General features: G+C 42.8%; 2 protein-coding genes across 2 annotated transcripts in view; both read left to right on the top strand.

Annotated features, from left to right (window-relative positions):
* The window catches only part of ehmt1a (euchromatic histone-lysine N-methyltransferase 1a), a 35874-nt gene extending 26338 nt beyond the window's left edge, over nucleotides 1-9536 (top strand). The window contains exons 17-23 of the mRNA XM_034091240.2: nucleotides 3989-4133; nucleotides 4670-4747; nucleotides 4876-4991; nucleotides 6913-6999; nucleotides 7085-7163; nucleotides 8736-8911; nucleotides 9273-9536. Of these exons, the coding sequence (XP_033947131.1) occupies nucleotides 3989-4133; nucleotides 4670-4747; nucleotides 4876-4991; nucleotides 6913-6999; nucleotides 7085-7163; nucleotides 8736-8911; nucleotides 9273-9378 (787 nt within the window). The 3' untranslated portion in view covers nucleotides 9379-9536. The remainder of the gene's footprint in view (nucleotides 1-3988; nucleotides 4134-4669; nucleotides 4748-4875; nucleotides 4992-6912; nucleotides 7000-7084; nucleotides 7164-8735; nucleotides 8912-9272) is intronic.
* Nucleotides 9537-10607: 1071 nt separating this feature from the next.
* LOC117452130 (voltage-dependent N-type calcium channel subunit alpha-1B-like) overlaps nucleotides 10608-22964 on the top strand; it is a gene marked incomplete at its 3' end in the record, with an annotated part of 152098 nt that continues 139741 nt past the window's right edge. Inside the window, 3 exon segments of the mRNA XM_034090611.1 lie at nucleotides 10608-11407; nucleotides 12208-12313; nucleotides 13260-13399. Of these exon segments, the coding sequence (XP_033946502.1) occupies nucleotides 11157-11407; nucleotides 12208-12313; nucleotides 13260-13399 (497 nt within the window).

Raw genomic sequence — 22964 nt, 5'->3', positions numbered from 1 at the left:
AGCCGACGCTGTACGTAGAGGTGAGCCCAACCAGATCCAACTGGTAACGCTCCACCTCCCGCACAAGCTCCGGCTCCTTCCCCCCCAGAGAGGTGACGTTCCACGTCCCCAAAGCCAGCTTCTGTCACCCGGAGGTGACACAAGGTTCCAGACAACACAGCCCCCAGGTTCATCAGGGCACACAAACCTCTCCACCACGGTAAGGTGCTGGTTCTTCATAATATTAGGGTTGTGCATCTTCACTGGTCTCACGATTCGATTCAATTCGATATCCCGATGCATCACGATTCATACCAATACGTTGCATCCTCAATTTTCTATATTACTGCACATGGCTTATTTTTCATCAATGCATACATGCAGTAAATACATATGAACTCTCTTTTTATTATTTAGAAAGTGCTTCAGAAATCAATAACATAAATGTCTTGACATTAATTTATAAACCAAAATAAATGAATTGTATAGGTCTCGCCTCCCTATATCTGTGTGTGAAGTTGTTCCATCCTCAAAAACAAAAAGCTAATGCTTCTGCAGTCTAGCTGCAGCTTCTAGTCACGGTCTTCTGTTAAGAAAGGACACTGAATGTCCTGAATGTGGCTTCACACACAGGACCTGAGTCTGAACCATGGTCTGAACCATATATATACAGTCTATGGTCTGAACACAGCAGACAACAGAACAGGAGTATTTACAATAGCATATACAAACTAAAATAGTGCATGTGGGTGCACACTCACATTCTCTGTCTTACTGTTACATAAATCCCATGAATGTATGAGATTAAGTTAGCTTCATTATATCTCAGTGATTAAGTGAATAATAAAGTTTCTATCGGGTCACTGTCAGCCTGTCACTCATTATTTTCAGGGAGGGGGCGGGGCTTGGAGGAACGGAGAGGAGACGGTGATCGCGGAAGCTTTTTTCCTCCTGCCTTCACAAACTCTACACACGTATATATCGTCTGGAAACTGCTAGAGGGCATTCATACTCTGCAATCCAAGACTTAATTAAATCCACCAAAAACCTGACATGATTGTAACGCGATTATTTTTGAAAAACATAAATCCCTGTGTCTCTGAGCCGCAGCGACACGGAGTGATTCAGAGCGGGTCCTTCTGCTGTCGGTTCTGGACTGGTGTTCTTGTGTTGGTGGATAAAGCAGACTGCTCCGTGTTCGGTGTTGCTGTGCCGCTGTCACGTCTGCTCCCTGATCTCTGCCTCACCGACCGATTCGATATTAAAGTGACAGAAAAAGCCGCGGCCGGAAAATCAGGAAGCAACATTACTACGCTATAATCGATTATCTTCCGTCACTGCATCGATACCGAATCGTCCACATCGCAATGCATCGTAGAAACGATTATTTTCAACACCCCTACATAATATGATGTTATATAATGTTGAATTATAAAATAAATATTCCAGACTGGTAATGTCTTAGTGTTTGAGTTATGTCAGGACATTTAATTATTGCCGTTGAGAATTAAAACATTCATTTAAAATGTGTTTTTAAAACGGACACATTCCAAATTCACTTTTCTTTCAAACTCGAAACTTTTATTATGCATGATTTACTTCATCCACTAGTCATTAATTGTAGAATTGATACTTTTCACAGTCTTGTATTTTTCTATATATTTTCTCAATGCAGATCTAAATACATATATATAATATATATTTAAAAAAAACTAGGGCTGTCAGTCGATTAAAATAGTTAATCGCAAATTAATCGCACATTTTGTATCTGTTCTAAATGTACCTTAGAGGAATAAGTTTTGAATACCCTTATCAACATATGAGTGGACAAATATGCTTTATGCAAACGTTTGTTGATTATCATTGGAACAATGACAAATATTCTCCTGAATATTCTCAACACAACAACCTGGAACCTCTCTCTCTCTTACACTCTCTCCCAACCCTGTGTACTTCTTTGCACTGAGCCAGTTGCTCAAACAGACAAGCCTGTTTACAGTTGTTTTGTTTTTGTTTTATTTATTTAAAGGACAGTGCACATTAATTCACATTGCTGTAAATGAGCCAGCAGGCTAATTTTCAACTGTTGTCCTTGGCAAGATGTTAAATGACAACAAGACTAGAAAATAAAAACATAATTAGAGTACAGCAGACAACATCAGTACAACAATAAATAGGAACAGCAGTACAACAATAGAGAGGAACAAACAAACATGCAAACAGATGAAATATCATCATACCTTGATTCAGTTCAAAGTGTTCACATTTTTGATTGTTTAAAAGCCAGTTCTTATGATTGTGGGTAAATGTATGATAAGAGGTGTTATTCCTGATCTGTATTGGTATTGTGTTCCAGAGTGTTGGTGCCCTCACAGAGAAACAGTGTTTGCCAAAGGAACTGGACCTAAGAGGCGACTGTGTAGTCCCCTCTTAGGGCAGACCTTGTGGTTCTGCTGTTTGAATTTTTCTGCTGCATAAAAGTGCAGAGTGGTGGGAGTGCCTTGCCGTTTAGAATTTTAAAAATGAGACATTCCTCGGTGTGTTTTAAAATATTTTCCCAGCTGAGCAGGTTATGTTTGTCCAGGATTTTGCAATGGTGGTATAGCTTAGGTTTTCTGTCCAACACTTTGAGAGCTTGTTTGTGAAGTGACAGGATAGGCCTTAATGTGGTGCTATTCGCCTGGGTCCAGCTGGTCATACAGTATGTTAGGTGGGGAAGGATCATGGCATGTCTACATGTCATGTAGAGTTTTGCTACAGGTGTTGTCAAACAGTTCCTTATATATCTGAAGTTTGCTAGATTATTTGCATTACCTTTCTCACTTGTTTTTTGAAGGATAAAGTAGTGTCAAGGATAATGCCTATAGATATTTAAAATGTGTAACTGTTTGAATGACCTCCCCAGACACATAGACCTTGGGTTCACAGTGTGATACAGTGTTGGTCTTGCTAAAAAACATACATACTGTCTTCTTAACATTCAGATATAGCTGTGAGTCAGTAAGCCATTGATTTACATGAACCATTGCATCATTTAATTTGGCCGCAGCTTGGGCCTTGGTTTTTGCATGGACATAAATGACAGTGTCATCAGCGTGCGCCTCACATCCAGTGCACACTGAGGGCAAGTCATTTATATAAAGGCTGAATAGAATTGGGCCCAGGATAGATCCCTGGGGTACACCCAGTTAATTCCTCAGGGGTGGTGATGTCTCGCCACTTACCCTCACACACTAAACTCTGTCTGACAGATAGGAGCTCATCCAGTCTATTGCACTGGGTGAGAAATTAAAATAAGACATTTTGTGAATGAGTACTTGATGATTGACTGTATCAAAAGCTTTCTTAAGATCTAAGAAGATTGCTCCAACATGCCTCCTTTGTCCATTTTTAATTTAATATTTTCCACAAGGAAACAATTTGCGGTCTCAGTGGAATGATTGGCTCGGAAGCCGAATTGCATGGGGTGTAGTGTGAAAGGACTACTGTTAAGATGTCCAGTCAATTGCTCAGCTACACATTTCTCAGAGATCTTAGACATGACAGGTAAAACACTAATGGGCCTATAGTTGTTTGCATCAGTTGTGTCCCCGGATTTGTGGACTGGCACAACAATGGCTAACTTCCAGTCTTTTGGGAATGTTCCCTCCCTAAAAGAGGTGTTAATTATTTATGTAATTGTCCCTGTGAGGGTGGTAGCATGTTTCTTTAGAAACAGAGAATCCAGTCCAAAAGTGTCTTTTTGATTTGGAATTGTTTAAAGAGGAAATTATAGAATTAACTTTGGATTCAGAAGTACAGTTGTCGGCGAAATGCCACTCCTCTGTCTTCATAACAGTCAAAGCATAAGACTGAAGTTCCCACTGTGGGTCAAAATAATGTGCTGTGATGTGAAACTACGGGGCGGGGCTGAGGACAAATACACATGCGTTAATCGCACGTTAAAATAATTAGTGGCGTTATTAGCACGTTAACTTGACAGCCCTAAAACACTTTTTCCTTCTCTCAGGGACATTTCACGAGGTTATGAGGCAGTTCCTATTGCCTGTGTTAATAGTGTGGACAGCGAGCCGAGCCCGGACAACTTTAAGTACATCCCTGACAGCTGTGTGACCTCCGCCCTGAACATAGACCGAGACATCACTCATCTACAGGTGAGCTCTAACTCTGTGTGTATTTTAAGAATAAATCAGTAATATTCTATCTTTTTTTATTGTCAAAACATCACAAGAGCAGATCCAAGTCAATACTAAATGTATCTCCTAACAGGTATTGTGTGTGTGTTTCAAAGCCTGATACATCTCCTTTGATCTTATCATGGGATTTGTTGACAGTGAGAAAAATATGTAATATAAGCAGTCTTGGTCACATTGACGTCAGACTGTTGCTGTGTGAGTGTTACCAGGTCTTCCGTGCGAGATCGCCAGAAGCCTTTTTTTAAATCCAGAGAGTTGATGGAATTAATGAAATTCACAAGCAGAAGAAACAGAAGAAGTTCACCAAACATCCAATATCAGATTTAACTGTGCTATCCAAGTGAAGTGAGAACAACACTGACCGGCCTGCTGGATCTATTTGTTATTTTCTTTTCACATGTCCAGGAAATGACTTCAAAAACAGTCCAGCAATGTAGAGAAAAAAAACAGCTAAATGTCATACCTGATAACTCACTGATGTCTGTGTCCTTCAGCACTGCAGCTGCACAGAAGACTGCTCCTCCAGCAGCTGCATGTGTGGGCAGCTCAGTCTGCGCTGCTGGTATGATGGAGTAAGTAGACACACACACACACAACTTTAATTGAAGTTTGATTTTATTTTAAAAATAACTCTAAAAGCACAGTGACACGTGTGTGTTCCTGGTAGCAGTGTGTAACATGTCTCCTGGTGTATTTGTAGGAGGGTCGACTACCCCTGGACTTCTGTCAGAGGGAGCCCCCCGTGCTGTTTGAGTGTAACCACGCCTGCTCCTGCTTGAGGAGCTGCAGGAACAGAGTGGTGCAGAACGGCCTGAGGTGACCTTCCTCTTCCTCACAGCTCAACATGGGCACACTACTCAAAGATTATTTGGTTGCATGATCATTATGATAATGGTTAAAACAGGGGTGGGGAACCTCCGGCCTCCGGGCCGTATACGGACTGAGACCATTTGGTACGCCCCTCGAGGTCATTTATAAACACACGCAAAAAAGAAAAAATTAAAGAAGAATTAAACAAGCGAGTGCCTGTTTTTCCTGGCCAAGTTCAGGGTCCTTGAACACAACACGAGCCTAAAGTGTCATCATGTGGTATATGTCTCGTCTGACAGGGGTGTAGTTCTGACAGAGAGCACCAGAACGCGGCTCCGGCACTTCAGAAATGTCAGTACCCACAAGGAGCCGTACATATGCCGCAGTTTCTGCGTGGCTGTGTCTCCAGCTGAAAGCCCAGAGGTGATCTGTTCATCTGTCACACTGATCATACAGTCAATAACTTATTAGCATCTGGTTAGCTAGCTATGCTAACGAATATAAGAAGCTTTTTCTCCAACCAGTGAGGTAAAGGCACATCTGTATATGATCATTATAGTTATAAAAAACAAGAGAATAAAGTAAACAGGTATAAAATACTAATATGACAGTAAAAAAAAGTTATTAATAAACAAGAATACAGTTTGAAAGGGGATGATTTGTAAAATATCCATAAAGAAAAAGAAAATCTGCTTGCAGTTCTGTTTCATATGAGTGTTGAGAGATGTATCCATAGATCTCTTAATGTTGCTCTCAAAGTGCACCAGATTGATGCTTTTAACTTCAATATTTAAAAAAAAAAAAAAAAAAAAAAAAAAAAATCTTCCCGGGGGAGCATGCCCCCGGACCCCCCTAGAGGAGGTTAGGTCCCCCCCCCCACACTTAAATCATGATACGAAACTAAACTTCATTTGCACACATATTGTGTCCATATCTTTCTGTTTTGGTGGTCATGCACATGCATGCATGCGCGAGTCATGGTAAGATATCTGGATTGAGAGGTTGCTTTTTCTTTGCATAGCATGAAAGAGAGGCCAAATGAATGGGATGTGATTTTAGTATTTTTAAGTAGTGGTTAACAATTTGTACGGCCCTCGGAGGATTCCTTGAGAGGAAAAAGGTTCCCCACCCCTGGGTTAAAAGTATCAATTGTCTTACATCACCATGAATTTGTGATGCTTTTAATGCAGCTCCATTTAAATACAAGTCTTTGTTCACCACATCACAAATGAGATTAATTTCTCTTGGTTCCCACATTGCCTCATGCAGCCACCTTTATGATAAATCTAGTCCTTGAGACCACTCGGAGCATGTTTACATGTCAGCATTTACACACACATTTACGCAGCAGAGGCTACTATACAAGTGGCCACCTGCTCATAAGGAGCCCTATATATTCACACACAGACGCACTGGCTCTCTGACTGTAGGACGACTGTTCTCCCTCCTGAACCAGGCCGGTGTTAGAGAGAGAAGTCTGCTTTCTCCTCTATTTAATACAACTCAATTGCTCTTGGCTTGTTTAAAGCCACACCAAATGCATTTGAACATGTCCACAGCCATGCCTCTCTTCAGAAATCATGACCCTGTCACAAATGATAATCCTTGATAAGACAGTTTTATGTAGGAACTATTTCCTTTTTAAAGAATGTACATGCTTGATAATTACCATTATGCTGCTTTAATGCTTTCTCTTTACATATACAGTACATATCCAATAAATGATAATTCCAAACGTGTTATATATGATATGCTCCTTGTGTGGCTGGCAGGTGGCTTGGCCCGGCCTGGCTTGGTTCTGAAGTTTTGTTTTTCTCTCTTGAAGCTGTGCTTCCTTAAACAAATATAATGTCATTTTGTCTGTGCTAATATTCCTCTGAAGTGTGCTGCTGTCAGCTGGTGGATGATCACCGTGGTGTTGTTTCAGAGTGCGGCTGCAGCTCTTCAGGACTCAGAGGATGGGCTGGGGAGTCAGGGCCATGCAGGATATCCCACAGGGAACCTTCGTCTGCGAGTGAGGACGGGCCTACACCAAATCCATTGTTTTACAGCATACAGCAAACTGAGCCGCAGCACTAACACCCCCCATCTGTGCACAGGTATGTCGGAGAGATCATCACAGATGCAGAGGCCGATAAAAGAGAGAATGACTCTTTCCTCTTCACCCTCGACAATAAGGTGATTAACTCGGTTTAATGAATGTCAAACCGCTGCAGTTGGCTGCTATGAGACATGATTGCGTGAAAGTGTTAACTTGTCATTGTGTGCGGTAAGAGGAGAACATGCAGTTTCAATAAGAGCGAGGACTCAGAGAACACGTGTGAAGCTGCCGTTACTTTCATGTAATCAGATACTTGTGTTTACAGTGTACTTTTGTCCCACAGAGAATGGTAACATTGAGGCAGGATTCAGTTGAACTCTAATGGATTTTAATCTTAATCTTTTATTTGATCAAGAGTAACACGAGTAAAAGTGCCCCGCCCACGTTTTACAAGGCACTGCTTCGAATATTACATTTCATTTAAATGACGCTTTTATCCAAAGCGACTTACAGTAAGTGCGTTCGACCAAGAAGACACAAAGTACATCAGGCTTCATCGAGCCAACCATCTCAAGTCTACTCAGCTGGCTTTAGGTAAGCCGGCCCTTTGTTAGTAAAGAAGAATACCTTCAGAAGCAAGACAAAACCCAACCTGAACATGGTTCTCTATACATGCCTGCTCCATTATATATGTAGGGATAGAAGGACTATAATAAGGAATGTTCACATTTGAGATTCAGAGTCTATTTTACAAGAGAGTCCCGGCAAAGACGGCAGCAAACACGAGAACAAGAGACTTAAAACAATATGCAGATCAGAACTGACTGTCTCTGCCTCCGCACGCCTGAGGCCGTCTCACGCCGGCTGAGCTCATGGTGACAGGTAGCTGTTTGCACCAGTCTCTTTGATTCCTTAATAGCCAGTTGTTCTTTTGAAGTATAATTATTTCTGTTGGGTACTTTTACTTTTGGTACTTTAAGTATATCTTGATGCTAATACTTGTGTACTTTTACTTCAGCAACCTTTTGAATGCACGACTTAACAGAGTATTCCTACACTCTGGTACTACTACTTCTACTTAAGTACAAGATCTGAGTACTTCTCCCACCTCTGACTAACAACCAATATTACAAAATGAGCTCAGTTAAATGTAATTAAAATAATAACATCAACTTCCTGTGCCCACGTGCACCACACTAACTACGCTAATGAGTCTGTCTGCTGGAGTTTCTGTGGAAGCACCGTGGAAACCAGTGTCTCTGCCGTCAGGAAGAGTGCATGGTTTCCTGGAGTAGTACTCAGATGGAAACTCTTTTAATTCTAAAGAAGAGCTGAACTGCAGACCGAGAAAGACACGCAATCATGAACAAGTGTCACTTATAAAGCTATACTAAACTAATGTGAGGGGCAAATCATCAAAAGACTTGTCTTAATGACAAGATTATTTTAGAAATGTGTGTTGTCAGTATTTAAGAGAATAACATGTGTATTACTCATCAATGGCAGTAATAGTAAAAGCAGAGATCATTAGCAGTAGCCTTTCCATGGGATGAGTGTGTGCGTCTCCGTGTCCCATTCGCACATATTTTTCACTTTTGTTTGTTCTTAAAAAAAAAAAGGTAAGTAATAAGAAGGACGCATATCGTGAAGAACATACTCCCTGCACGTGTGTCCCATTGTTTGCTCTGTCTGCTCACGGTACTGTGCAGGTTGGAGACGTTCACTGTATTGATGCGAGACTCTTTGGAAACATCGGGCGCTTCATCAACCACCTGTGTGAGCCCACCCTGCTGGCGGTCTGCGTGTTCACCATGCACCAGGACCTGCGCTTCCCCAGGATCGCCTTCTTCTCCAGCTGCGCCATCAAGGCTGGAGACCAGATAGGGTGAGTGGTGGAGCAGCCTTCATTTCCCCTCCAGCAACCATAGGTGCTGGGGACATAACTCTGCATCAGGATCATCTGTTAAAATGTTCTGAAAACAGTTGGAGGAAGGTTTATTTTCACAGTGAACATTTAAATCTGGAGAACTGTCCTCACGTCCTGGGTGTGTTTCTGAACCAGAGTGGACCGATAGGACTGATATGAGGGAAAGCTCGAGGAGCATGCCCTTTCATGCATAGCGAACAGATGGCGAGCCTACATTACTGTATATGTTTGCTGGTGTTTTTCTTCAATCTGAAAACAGTGTCCCACCAAGTGCTAGCTATAAAGTTCCTTTGATGCAGTGCTGTCTCTTCCTCACCAGGTTTGACTATGGCGATCACTACTGGAGGGTGAAGAGCAAGTACTTCAGCTGCCAGTGTGGCTCGCTCAAGTGTCGCCACTCCGCCAGCAGCAGAGAATCCCACTGATGACCCCCCCCCCCCCCTCAGCCTGGACTCATTCTGTTGGACCTCTTTAATGTCAGAAACACTGTCTTCTGAACCTGATCCCGCATAGGACTGATTTTGTATTACTGTTCAGAAGCAACACATGAGGAATAAAGCTTGTGGAAATGTGTCATCTCAGAGCACATGTTGCTACTTATTTACAGACCTAATGACAGAAATACTGTCTGTGAGCGTGGATTCAACTAGCATTTAAAAAAAGGTTTTAACAGTCATGAACTCTGAAAACTGCCAAGTGTTATACTGGGGGATTAATGAAGTAATGCACTGGTTTGATCGTCTGATCTCTTATGTAAACATGCTTTTTACGAAATGTCTAACTAGCAGTTAAACACATTTTTAAAGGATCTGTTTTATGAATGAATTCTAGTGGCCAATAGAAAGAAGCTTCTGTCTTCACACAGCCCCAGCCTCAGTCGGGGTCTGATGTGCTCTGAGTTGGCTTTGAGGAACAGAAACCTGATGACACTCGGTGTGAAGAAGTGTGTTGTCTTAAAAACTACTGAAACATATATTACACTAATGGACTTGAACAAGGAACAACTTACTGACCCAAAGTACGCGATGTGTTTGTCAACATACTTTTAAATATAATAATTTCTCAGGTTACATTTTTTTAATCCCTTTTCTCCTTTATTCTGGCCAAGGGAGGAAAACGGCTCCAGACCAAAGGTCCTCTAAAGTACATGGACAGTGGTTTCCATATAGGCTGCTTCTGGCCGGAGTTAAAACATTGAAATATCAGAACCACATAACACTGATCCACCTAGCTGTCCAGTAAGGATGACAGAAATCATCATTAAACTATGTATGTCTTTTGTAACCCACATCACAGGGGGTATTTGACAATCCAGTTCTAATAACCCCGAAGTCCCCATGAACTGAGTTACGAATAGCTTTACTGAATGATCTCTAATACACCCTAAAACATATATATTGTATATAATATATAATAATTCCGTATGAGACAGTTAACAGTTTTATTTTACTAAACATACTTTTAACTGGTATTTAAAGCTTTATTGGTTGTTTACAGGCTTGCTCTTATTTTGGAAGTTATCGCGTAGGCTAATTGTTGCTAAAATGTGTGTAACTTGACCCGGTGTGGCACTCTCCTCCCTGTTGCTATGGAAACAGGGCCGGTCCAGGTGGAGCCTGACTGGCGTCTGTCGGTCACGTGGGGTCTCTGAAGGAGCAGTGCAGAAAGTAGTGTGTCTGCATCACGTTAACAACCTGTTCCCCGAGCCTTCTCCTCCTTTACCGGAGACACGGAAAGTGATAATAACGCGTTGCTTCAGATTCAGTCTTCAACGCGAACATGAGAGGTGTCGCTGTGGAACACAAATGAGTATTTTATGGATGCTTTCTTCAAGGAATTATCCGGTTTCGTCGTGCTGACGGTTCGCGGTATTTTCTCAGCTGTTTAATCCGACTTTCTCCCCAGGCTTCAGGAGGAGCCTCTTGTAGCTTGGAGCTCGCGCGCTGACGCCAGCAGGTACGCGGTAGGACATGATGCATCTTGGAATCTGAGCAGCTGCACTTTATGCAACAATTCCGTGAGTGAGGTCATGGGCAGCAGCAGAGACTGAGTGAGGGTCGTTGTTTCCCGTTAATGTGTGACTTTGGTGCACGTGGTACCCGCAGCTAGAGGACCGGGGGGACGGGGCGCGCTGTGCTGTGATGCTCCATCTCATCCCGGGGGTCAGTTTTGGTTTCTCGAGCAACACCTGCTCCCTCCCACCATGGCTCGCTTTGAAGAGGACCTGGCCGGCCGCTACGGAGGCGGCGGCCCCGCGGGACCGACCAGAGGGGTCAGCCGGCTGCCGGGGGTCCCGAGGGTGTACAAGCAGACGATGGCCCAGAGAGCCCGGACAATGGCGATCTACAACCCCATCCCCGTCAAACAGAGCTGCCTCGCCGTTAACCGCTCTCTGTTCATCTTCAGTGAGGATAACATCATACGGAAATATGCCAACAAGATCACCGAATGGCCATATCCTTTACAGTCAGTCAGGCCGACCGACCAGCAGAGCTTCTATCCCGGCTCTACCGCGGGATCATTCAGCCAAGCTCCGCGGGAATGTGTCAGATAGAGGCCCATTGCTTACCGGAAGAAAATTCATACATCTAAGAATTCAGACACTATCTCAAATGAAATTAAATGATATATATTTTCATTCAGCACATGTGCAATATGCAAAGAGGCGTTTTAATCAGTGAAATGTAACTAGTTGGTTCTCCTTGTGTCTCCACAGCCTTACATACAGAAGGGAGTGCTGCTGCAGAATGAGAGCTCCTCAGTTCATCTTCTGTTGATATTCATTCAGCTCTTAGTCTTACCATTTCCATCAAAGCACCCGGCTCGTCTGTGGGCAGGAAGGTGATCTCAGAGCCACATTTCTGATGTACTTCGGCATAATGTTTTCATATTGCATTGATTAATTATCACCAGTCTGCCGGTCACAACAGGCACCGTGCGGCTGACTGACAGTGGGCGGTGATTGAGAGTAGGACATCAGGCTGTTCGTTGCTTAATGTACTTCATGATGGCAGCGTTGCGCGGGTTCACATCCCTGGTGTTTCATGCAGGCTGCAGGTGGAGCTGTCGGTGGCAAGCTGCATGGGTGTGACACCAAACAAACAAGCTGTCAATAAAATGACATTGAGCAAAGAACACAATGATTTTTGTTCTCCATTTCTCATTGAAAATGGTTCTGTATTGTGGTGGGAGTGTGTTTGCATATCTATAAACCTTTGTGTATGCTTTCCATGAAAGTTCCTTAACACTTTCACTCCATTTGAGTACATGATCCTGGCCACCATTATAGCAAACTGCATCGTGCTGGCCCTGGAGCAGCACCTGCCGGCCTCAGACAAAACCCCCATGTCCGAGCGCTTGGTGAGTGGACACGCCCGTTTCCTTTTCCTGTAGGCTCCTCATGTCTCATCCATGCACAGGATAGTTTACTGACTGACATCTGTGATGCTTCTCGTGTCTGTCTGCTGCAATCATGAGATCAGCATGTGCCCTGTTTACCCCCCCCCCCCCCCCCCCCTTATCTTCCGTCTGTGTGTTCGATCCAGTTCTGCAGGAATCACTCTTTAAAGCCTGAAATGAATCCGCACTTTGCCACTTCTGTCTCCCTGTCCTGAATTCTATGACTTTTAAATGGCTGAAATACGTTCAGTGGTCAACAGTCACTTAAGAGGTTTTCAAATATTTTCTACAAAAGAAAAAACGTAAATACCCCACTTAAACATTTTGATAAACTTAAAAACAATTCCTGGCTAAATGTGACTTTCGAGTCATTACTAGTCTGCCTTCTCATCCTCCTTGTGCTCTCACAAACGGCCTTAGCTCAAACCCTTTCTATATTTATAATGTGTTGTTTCCTGTTGCAAAATGAAATATAACTGTTAGCGTTTCACTTTTGGCAATCACATTTACGTTTTAGGTGTTGATCTTTTGTAAATGTATCCTTAGGTTACTCTTAAGTCAACCTTTCTCAGAAGCCACATCAGCACTGAAATGGTTTCAGTGCTGATGTGTACACATGATAAGGAAACGGCAGACCCTGGTGTTTCTGTTGATGTATCATAACCGACCAATGGTTTCCATCAAAAACCCAAATGGCGTTTGTGTTGAAATGTGAGTTGAGTTGCCAGACTTTTGGATTGTTGTGAGGACAAGTCTACGGCCATCGAATGTGGTCCAAGTTGTGGGACTCAAGTCCATACCTTTACAGACGACAGCCTGACGTAGACTGGCTCAATCACGTTTTATTGACACAACCAGCAAGAGATGTATAATTTCATGATCCTCCCTACTCTGCTTTTTCTAACAGGATGACACAGAGCCCTACTTTATTGGAATATTTTGTTTTGAGGCTGGCATCAAGATCATCGCTCTGGGCTTTGCCTTTCACAAAGGATCCTACCTGCGTAGTGGCTGGAATGCAATGGACTTTGTGGTGGTCCTAACAGGGTGAGTGTGTGTGTGTGTGTGTGTGTGCGTGCGTGCGAGATATAGATAAGACACTGCTCTGAGAGGACGCCTCCCTCTGATGTTCAGAGAGGCGGGTCACATCAGGACAGCTGGGGGAGGGCTGACTTGTATGCAAAGTCAGGTCTCTTGAATACCAAGTGTCCCTTAACAGTTCAGCTTCTGAGTCTGAGGTGAAGGGGTACATACAAATATAACTGAACTTGGGAAAACTAATGTCAATGTGTCCATTTGTGTGAAGAAAAGAGAACAGGAGTAGAGGATTAGAGGAGGCCAGTGTCGAGTGAGGATGTTGTGTTGCCCCTCAGATCCAACTCAGCTGACTGTACGAACAGGTGATGCTTAGGGTGCAAATGAAAGGCCATTTTTTTAGAATGAGCGATTTTCACAGAACGCCAGAGACACACGGTGATTTTCTGTGATTCGTTTTGCTAGGTAAACAACCCAACAGTATTTAAAGTCCACAGCACTAACCTGTGGCATAATGCAGCAGCAATATTAACACCGAAACCTTATCTATATTGTTGAACATGAGTTCATCATCCCCGCTTAATGCAGGAAAGCCAAAAGGAACACTTAATGTTGGATGAACTGTTCAGTCCCATTGTTAATACTAAACTGAAACCGTTTTATAACCCTGTAAAGCAGACGGGCAATGTGTGCTAACGCTGACCCTTCAGCAGAGGACTGTACCGTCTTCATATCAGCACCATTAAGCATCTCCATTTCGCTACAGAAATGCAGAGCAGGCTCTTTTTTCATTGTAACATCTCAGATGTGCTGTGGAGGGAAAGCTGTGAGGGGGGGGTAGTGACAGAGGATGCTGTTCCGCAACAGAGTCCCTGAACGCCTGCCGCTGCCTCCAGGGGACGGCAGGCTCTTTGCCACCAGGGGACGGCAGGCTCTCAGGGGACGGCAGGCTCTCTGCCACCAGGGGACGCCACCAGGGGACGCCACCAGGGGACGCCACCAGGGGACGCCACCAGGGGACGGCAGGCTCTCTGCCACCAGGGGACGGCAGGCTCTGTGCCACCAGGGGACGGCAGGCTCTCTGCCACCAGGGGACGGCAGGCTCTCTGCCACCAGGGGACGGCAGGCTCTCTATGGGGCATGTGATGGGAACCTCACTGCATAAACAGGGCTCCTCCAACTCCTGCAGCTCTCATCAAGTCCTTCCCCAAGTCCTTTATTAATCAGGCTATATTTTATTCAAGCTTCCTTCTCTAATCACTTCGGACTGTCTCTAAAGAATGTTTCTGGTTGCTCTTCTCTGGCAGTCTTTGGGCACTTGTATGTGCTCGAGCTGACACCTTTTTAAAAGTAAAAAGTTTGAATTAACATATCGTTCCTGAGTTAGCCCAAAGGTCCCTCTACCCAGAATCGTTCCATCTACTGGAGTGCCTTACCCTTCACTGTGGTCTGTTATCTCTGTTGAGATTGTGGTGTGACTTTTATATTCTGGCTCCGGTGCTGTCGGTACCCTGAAAAGCTTCTACTGTACACAGTCAGATGAGGGGGAGAGCTGATTGGAGGAACTGAGCATCACATTTGATTAATCACACAGCCCTTATGTGCAAGATGAAATGAACACCTAATAGAATACTCCCTTGGTGTGAGTTACAGTGGAAGGCTGAATTAAAAACAGTAGTCAGCTGTTTGTGTTAGTATGTGAGCTGTTTGGGTGCAGGTCTGATTGAATACTAGCTGAGCAGGCTGACATGATAACAATAATTGGGGGGAAGGTTTGGGAGAGGCCATTACAGCAGCAGTCTGCACTTCCTGTCAGAGCGTCACTGCAATGACTGGATGTTGGGCGGGAACATACTCAGATCGCTCATATAAAGAGCACACATGCCGTCAGGGACACTTGGCCGTGCATGCACACACATGCCGACAAATCAATTCTCCATGATGAGGTCCATTTCCTGCAGGATGTGCTGTGTAGAAACCACAACATTTAGCATTAGCAATGACTCCCTGCATTCAGCTCGGTTGTACAGAACTTCAGAGTATCCGTTTGTATTGTTGGCTTTGTGACCTGTTAATACATGGTTAGCTCAACAGCCTTCATTGGTTGTGGATTCAACTCAATGTCATAACACACATTCTTAAATTAATTTATAATCTAATCTATTTACAAAAGTATAAAGGACTATATTTACATGTTTGTCCTTGAGGATGATATATGCTCTGATATATGCTCATGTGAACTCTAATGACCAGATTGCAAAAGAAACAACCAGTGGGAACTTGGCTGTTGAGGACTTGAAGCATGTATTCACTGACATACTGTATATTCTGTAAACACACAGTACTGCTAATATGCACAACTACTGTATTATGCTGACTTTGTATTCGCCGTCACACACTCACACACTTTTTTCTCTCTTTCTCACCCATACTCCTTAGCATTACACACACATTGCTATGCAAAACACACTTTAATTAAAAAAACACTCAAAAACAAAAGTCCTATGCTGGGCGAGCTGACATTGCCCTGTGTGTGTACTCCTCTCAACACAGACTCTTTATATTATTAATTATTACTGTGGCTGTATTACTGTTGAGACATATCAGTGACTAACCGGAACAGATGATAACGGCCTTCTACATCTTTTATAGTAGGTCGCTTATAATCCCTATGATGCTGATAACGTCCATCCAATAGACTCTTTACATCTGAAGGGAGGGTGTCTGAATAATGCGTAGTACTCATGCGTGAGGCCGTTCAGGGGCAGTCTCATTCTAACACCATTACCATTTTGAACATGCCATCAATTGATCCGAGTACACTCTACACATGTGTTTGCTCTCAGGATATGGACCTGGGCCGTCTTTCATGAGCTGCTAATGAGATCATGTGGAGGGGGGGTGCATGAACAGCAGAGGCTGATAGGTCCTGTAGGGCAGGCCCGACCGTACCATGTTTCAGTAAGATGTGGGGGTTGCTAATAAGCGCATATATCTGCCTCTCCCCATGCTCCCACCCAGATCAATAGTGTATTGAGCGGAGCGCAGAGGGAATAGAATCACTTCAGCTCTGCTCTCTATAGCTGGCTCTCAGCAGCGCCTTCCCACAGTACAGCCTCCCCCCACACACTGCCACACACACAGCTCAGGGTAGCACTTCTATGAAGGTAGATATGGTGCAAAATGCGAGAGCGTGTAAAAGCTGATGTGAGCACTTGCAGAAAAAGAAATCTGAGCTCATGTGCATACATTTACACTTGTATAAAATATCCACGTAACTGAACCAAATCTGAAGTCACAGAAGAAAAAAAAAAGTGTTGTTGCTTGTAGAAAAAAAATGGACTTAGTGATGAAATGTTCACTTGCAGAAAAATACATATTTTTAAAATATATTTTCCATTACAACTGCAACTTGGTTATTACAACCTCTCAAATCAGCCATTACAACTTGACGAATCTGCTCTGTGGCAGTATAAATCGACGAATCTGCGGTCTTGACTTTTGCTACACTTCTTGCGATAAATGTGTCGCAAAAGTAATTTTCACCTGTAGATGTGGGGGGAGGGAGGGGCGGAGCTATCAGAACGACGAGGCTCGTGTCAGTCACACAGTCACAGCCATAGTCACGTCGAACCGGATGACTGCGGGCAGTGCGGAGCTAACGGCCCCTACACACGGCGGCGTGCGTTGCCGCTTGGCGGTGGGCGTGTCTTGAGCTTGGGGAGTCAACGCGAGCAGCCCAACCAACAACCAACCACATGAATGTCCCGCCCCGGACATACAAAGCAAAGCATTCATGCTACATCCATGCTGGCTAAATATACTGTCTATGCTTGCTAGCTGTCCATTCAAACGGAATACACTGGATATAAACTCCCCAAACAGGTGAAAACCTACCAGTTTCCCCCACTGTCTCTGCCACCTCCCCCCATGCCTGGCTCCTTCGGTTTGTATCCCTGTATGTAAAGAGGGACTGGTCATAGAGTACCGGGTGATTCCCTACCGCCACGATCATTTTCTCCTCCTTTTGTTGACATATGGAAATAACTGCGGTCTGGCTCTCCCAACATACACCCGGTTTGATTGGCTAGTGCTTGTACTGTCAGATTTACATACGAGGGATTTGATTGGCTGACGCCTCCGTCGAGGCGGCAAAAGTAGAACATTGCTCTACTTTTGGAGCGAGCACCTCGAGAGAAGCTACGCTTTGCTCCCACAATGCAGTTCGGCGAATCGTGACGTCACCCCATTCAAAGTGAATGGGCAGAAGCGTTGAAGCGGCAACGCACGCCGCCGTGTGTAGGGGCCGTTACGGTTCGTGACGCTACCAGTCCGCTGACATGGCGCATCAATCAACGGTAAGTTTTGCCCATTACTTGCTCAGTATTACTTTGAATATTATTATTGTGATTGAGGATTAGATCCGCTTTGAAGACCACCGTTTTATATCGTGCAGTTTAGCGACAAAATAACGCCAGTTAGCCAGCTAACGCTAGCTTTGTTGAGTTTATGCTATTTTCTATTTAGCTAACGTCGAAGTAGTGTGTGTGAAATCAACCTCACAATAAGATATGTATATTACAATTATTAATGTCATATTTCAAGATGATTACTTAGATATTACAATATGGTTGGTTGAGCTGGAGTTCATTATCGAGCTTACACCTTAACGTCACAGTCATCTGAAGAACGAACCCAAACCTTGTTGTTTTTATTAATTGTATTACCAAATGGGTATCAAATAAACAGTAAGCATTGGTAACACAACTTCCAAAGTTACAGTAAAATAAAAAGGACCCTGACTCGGACAATACACAATCCAACATGTCCAACAGAAGAGAATCAGTTATATTGTTTGTACACATGGTACTTTACATATATATCTGTTTGTTTAAGGTGTCCAGGTGATGCAGACAGGCTGGACCAGAGAGTGAGAGACAGAACTGGACTCCTCACAGCAGTGAACTTCAGCTCAGGTACAAAGACTCTTTTTTTAATACTGTACAAAGAATCAAGAAAGATATTGGTTTAAATAAATGAAGTATTGACTTGAATACACCGATATACACATTCCATTAAACAATACTAAATACTAGATCACCTACACATCAGTTAAGTTGAGGTTTTTTTTCCATGCAAAAGGTTACATTTAGATGTTAACAAGCAATGGGGTAGGGTGGTTTGTGAACTACCTCTCTGCAAGGTCCCAATGTGTTCACTTTGATGGACTGTCTTCTGAGTGGTTGAACATTGCTAATGGTGTTCCCCAAGGTTCTGTTTTAGGTCCACTTTTATTCTCCATCTACATCAACAGTTTAGGTGAAAATGTGGATGAAGCTACTTTACATTTTAATGCGGATGATACCGTGATGTACTGTGCAGGTCCCTCCATTAAGGAGGCTGGTGTTAAATTACAGGCTGTTTTTAACATTATTCAGACTCAGCTCTCTGAACTAAAGCTTCTTTTAAATGTTGAGAAAACCAAGGTAATGCTCTTTTCAAAAGCTAAAAAGACACCAGAGCCTGTTTTTGATATTGTAACTACGCAAGGAATAAAACTTGAAGTGGTTACCTGTTACAAATACCTTGGTATTTGGCTTGATGATTGTCTCACTTGTAAACTTCATGTCAATAACCTGCTTAAAAAGCTGAGGGTTAGGCTAGGTTTCTTCTACAGGAACAAGTCCTGTTTCTCGCTTGAGGCCAGGAAAAGGCTCTGTGACCTTTTGACCTGTGCTGGACAGTGTTGGGCAAGTTACTTCCAAAATGTAATATATTACATATTACTTATTACTCTCTTTTGAAAGTAATAAGTTACATTACAAAATTACTGTCTCTGAAATGTAATGAGTTACACTACTTTAGTTACTTTTCTAGTTACTTTCACCAAAATAACCGCAAAAGAATGGCTAGGTATTTTAAATGCTAAAATGTAGTTTAGTGCAGCTCATTATACATCCAGTGAAGGGCGATGTGGTATAGCATAACAACTGTGTAGGCCTAACAACTTGTATAACACGGGTTAGTTGAATACTCGATTCTGATTGTAAATTCTTAACATGTGACACGTTGTTAATACAGTCGTACAGACCACTGTCAAGGACTATAATGAAGGTTGCTAAGGAGGATCAAGAAAGAGAAAGGAAAAGAGGTTAAAAGACGGAGTGCTGGACGTCAGATAAACCACCAGAAGAAGGCAGACAGGAAGTAAACACTAACAGGACACGGAATGGGCTCTGTAGTGTGTTTAGTATATGGCCGTGTGCAGGCCCAGTTCCAGAACAAAATGACTCAGGGTGAATCTGAGGTTACAGGGGGCGCAGCAGTAGTAGGTTTACATGAGCAATAGTGGCCGGCAACAGCAATGACAAATAGCATTCATGGTCCCAATGAACAGATTATGGCATTTGTTATGTTTTGAAACCAAGCAAGTGAGAACATTTCAAGTGAGTTAAAAGTGCAATCCTGTAATATTTCATACAGTCCAAAGTGGACTGTGGCAAAGAAAAGCACAACAGCTTCAAAACTGTACTGATAAAACAAATGAGAACATATTGTAAATCAAGGCAAATATTATTTGAACCAGCTCATGGTTTGAAATGGCAAACATTGAAAAGCAAAAGTATTATTAAAACCATGTAGCCTACTAATCATCACCTTGGTCCCATCATATACTCTGGGAAGAGAGTATCTACTGTGCTTGAAAACTGGATCACATCATCATGTGAGGTTGACTTTGTGTGATCATTTCAGCTGCAACATTAGCTCGTTGATAAACTTGGGATATGAGATATTTGTGTAGCCATTCGTGGTGAAGGCATCTGTGCTATTGTATGCATTATTTTTGACCCAACATTTCTACAGGCAGGGCAGAATATGGCACTATTTTCACATATTCTAGCCCTTGTCTATTTGTATACCACGAGCTGCAAAATGACCACCTAACCCCACTGTACAGGCGGGTACTTGTTTAGATTTACCTGAGCAGGCTCTGTTTTGCCGTGGTATCCTGGCTCGCACCTGCGGGCCGCAGAGAGGCGGCGTAGTTTCGGGCAACGAAGAGTGCTGCTCCGGGATTGAGGGCGGCGAGTCAGGCGGGAGTAAGCTAGTGTCCACAACGGAGGGTAACGTGATGTCCCCATCTGACCTGTTGCTACGGTCTGCAGTAGATGCAGTGTTGCTGGCGTTTAGTGATGGTTGCTTTAACCATTTTCGTATAAATGATTATCCACAGATGTGTGTCACTGCTGTGGAAGCACTTTGGAAATGATGCACGCGCAGCGGAGCAGGTCACGCGCAGCTGACACAATTTGTTGTTAGTATTTTTCGCTCCGTTCTCTTTGTGGAATAGAGGGTGAATAACATTCAACTGCCCCGAAGATCCCGACGCGAAGCCTGAAGGGTAAACACCAGGTTTACTAATCTACCCGCACAATGTGTCTGGTGTCGGAATGTCTCGCTATGTTAGTACATTGTTAAAAAACAAAACACCATTTAATTTCGGGTTAAAATGTGTTGTAACTGCGTTACTGAGCATTGTAACGGGTAATATATTACCCACATTTCATTAGTAATGCGTTACATTACTTCGTTACAGCAAAAAGTAATATATTACTGTAACTGCGTTACTTTTGTAACGCGTTACACCCAACACTGGTGCTGGACTATGGTGATTTGATTTATATGAATGCACCTGCCAATTGCCTGGTCAAGTTAGATGCTGCGTATCACAGTGCACTAAGATTTGTGACAAACTGTAAAGCATTAACCCATCACTGTACCCTGTATGCAAGGGCTGGTTTGCCTTCACTAACTGTACGGAGGCTCAGTCACTGGTACATTTTTATATACAAAGCCATGTTAGGGAAACTTCCATCTTATATCTGCTCCCTGATCTTACGGAGAATTGTAAGTGGCTACTGCCTGAGATCGAATGCTGTGGTTTTATTAAATGTGCCAACTGCTAGGACTGTCTTAGGGAAGACAGCTTTTAGATGCGCAGCTCCTCTGTCTTGGAATAGTCTGCAAATTAAATGGAAACTGAACAATCTGGTGCCACTAAATGTTTTTAAAGCTCGGTTGGATGCTACTCAATCGGAAGCTATTGGTACCTGTTTATGTGGATAATTATGTAAATGATGCTGTATGATGTCCTTTTGTTGTTCTATTTATGTTTTTATTAGGGCTGTCAGTCGATTAAAATATTTAATCGCATGATTGTCCATAGTTAATCGCGATTAATCGCACATTTTTTATCTGTTCTAAATGTATCTTAGAGGAATATATTTCAAGTTTTTAATACACTTATCAACATATGAGCGGACAAATATGCTTTATGCTAATGTTTATTATCATTTGAACAATAACAAATATTCTAATGAATATTAAACACAACAACCTCTGAACATTACAAATATTTGCCTCAATTCAACCTGTAACCTCTCATACACCAGCCACATTCACACTGCGGTACTTTTCCCACAAAGGTTCATGCGAACTTAGTTCATGAGAACTCTTTAGTTCGCATGAACTAAATACAGATCGCGTTCACACCGGAAAAAGTCCCTGGGGGTGGATTAGGCAAATGAAGCCGCTGACGTCACTTCTTCTTCTTTGGGTTTACTGGCAGGCCGCAAACCACTTCACGGCGTATACTGCCGCCCAAAGTCCCCGGCCGGAAGTCCCCAGAGTTGGGGACTGGCTTCAGTAGAAGCTGCTGGGACTCCCAGCAGAAATACAAAATATACATGTGTTAATCGCGTTAAAATAATTTTTTCCGTTACCGCGTTAAATTGACAGCCCTAGTTTTTATGTTTCATGTGGAACTACTTGAGCAGGTCTCCCTTGGAAAAGAGATCAATGATCTCAATGGGATTTATCTGTATAAATAAAGGTTTGAAATGAATATGATTTTGTCAGCTTTCTAATTTAATGTATTGAAGGCAAAGATATTTTACACATAGTGAGAACTGCTACTATTTATCTCTCAATATTGTCTAAAAAAACGTGGTAAAAGTTATTCTTTCAGTGAGACAACAGAGCAAGCTTCTACAGTTGCACTACGTTTTGTAACAGTTCAATATTATTTTGATAATAAAATATATTTCAATGTTGATGAACTTCATACTGTTCATTCATAATCTGATTACAATTAAAAAATAATTATATCTACAGCCCCTAAACACACAAACACACCTCTTTCATAAATAACACACTTGTTCTGCAATAATATGTTTTATGTTTCCTGTCATTTTTGTTAGGAAAGGACATGCCTGAAAGACACGACATGTTCTCCTTCTCTGAGGGTCAAGAAGAACATCCAAGAGGAACATTAAGAGCTGATGTTATGAGATTTTAAGACCAGTATAGGACATTCACTAAGAAACTACTTTTATTGTGAAAACAAAGATCTGTACACCGAATATTTTTGTAGTCTACCAGGACCATCATTTGTTTGTGACGCTGCCTGCACCTCAGAGAAGGGGTGGTTATAGTCAGGCTTATAAAGTGTGGCGAAAAAAAACATAGTCAGCTGATGGGATGCAGCTATCTACACTCCATCAGCTGATTATTCCTA

Source organism: Pseudochaenichthys georgianus, chromosome 9, assembly GCF_902827115.2.
Source record: "Pseudochaenichthys georgianus chromosome 9, fPseGeo1.2, whole genome shotgun sequence".
Classification (NCBI taxonomy): domain Eukaryota; kingdom Metazoa; phylum Chordata; class Actinopteri; order Perciformes; family Channichthyidae; genus Pseudochaenichthys; species Pseudochaenichthys georgianus.
The sequence above is the reverse complement of the archived record's forward strand: the minus strand, read 5'-3'. Positions and strand labels throughout refer to the sequence as shown.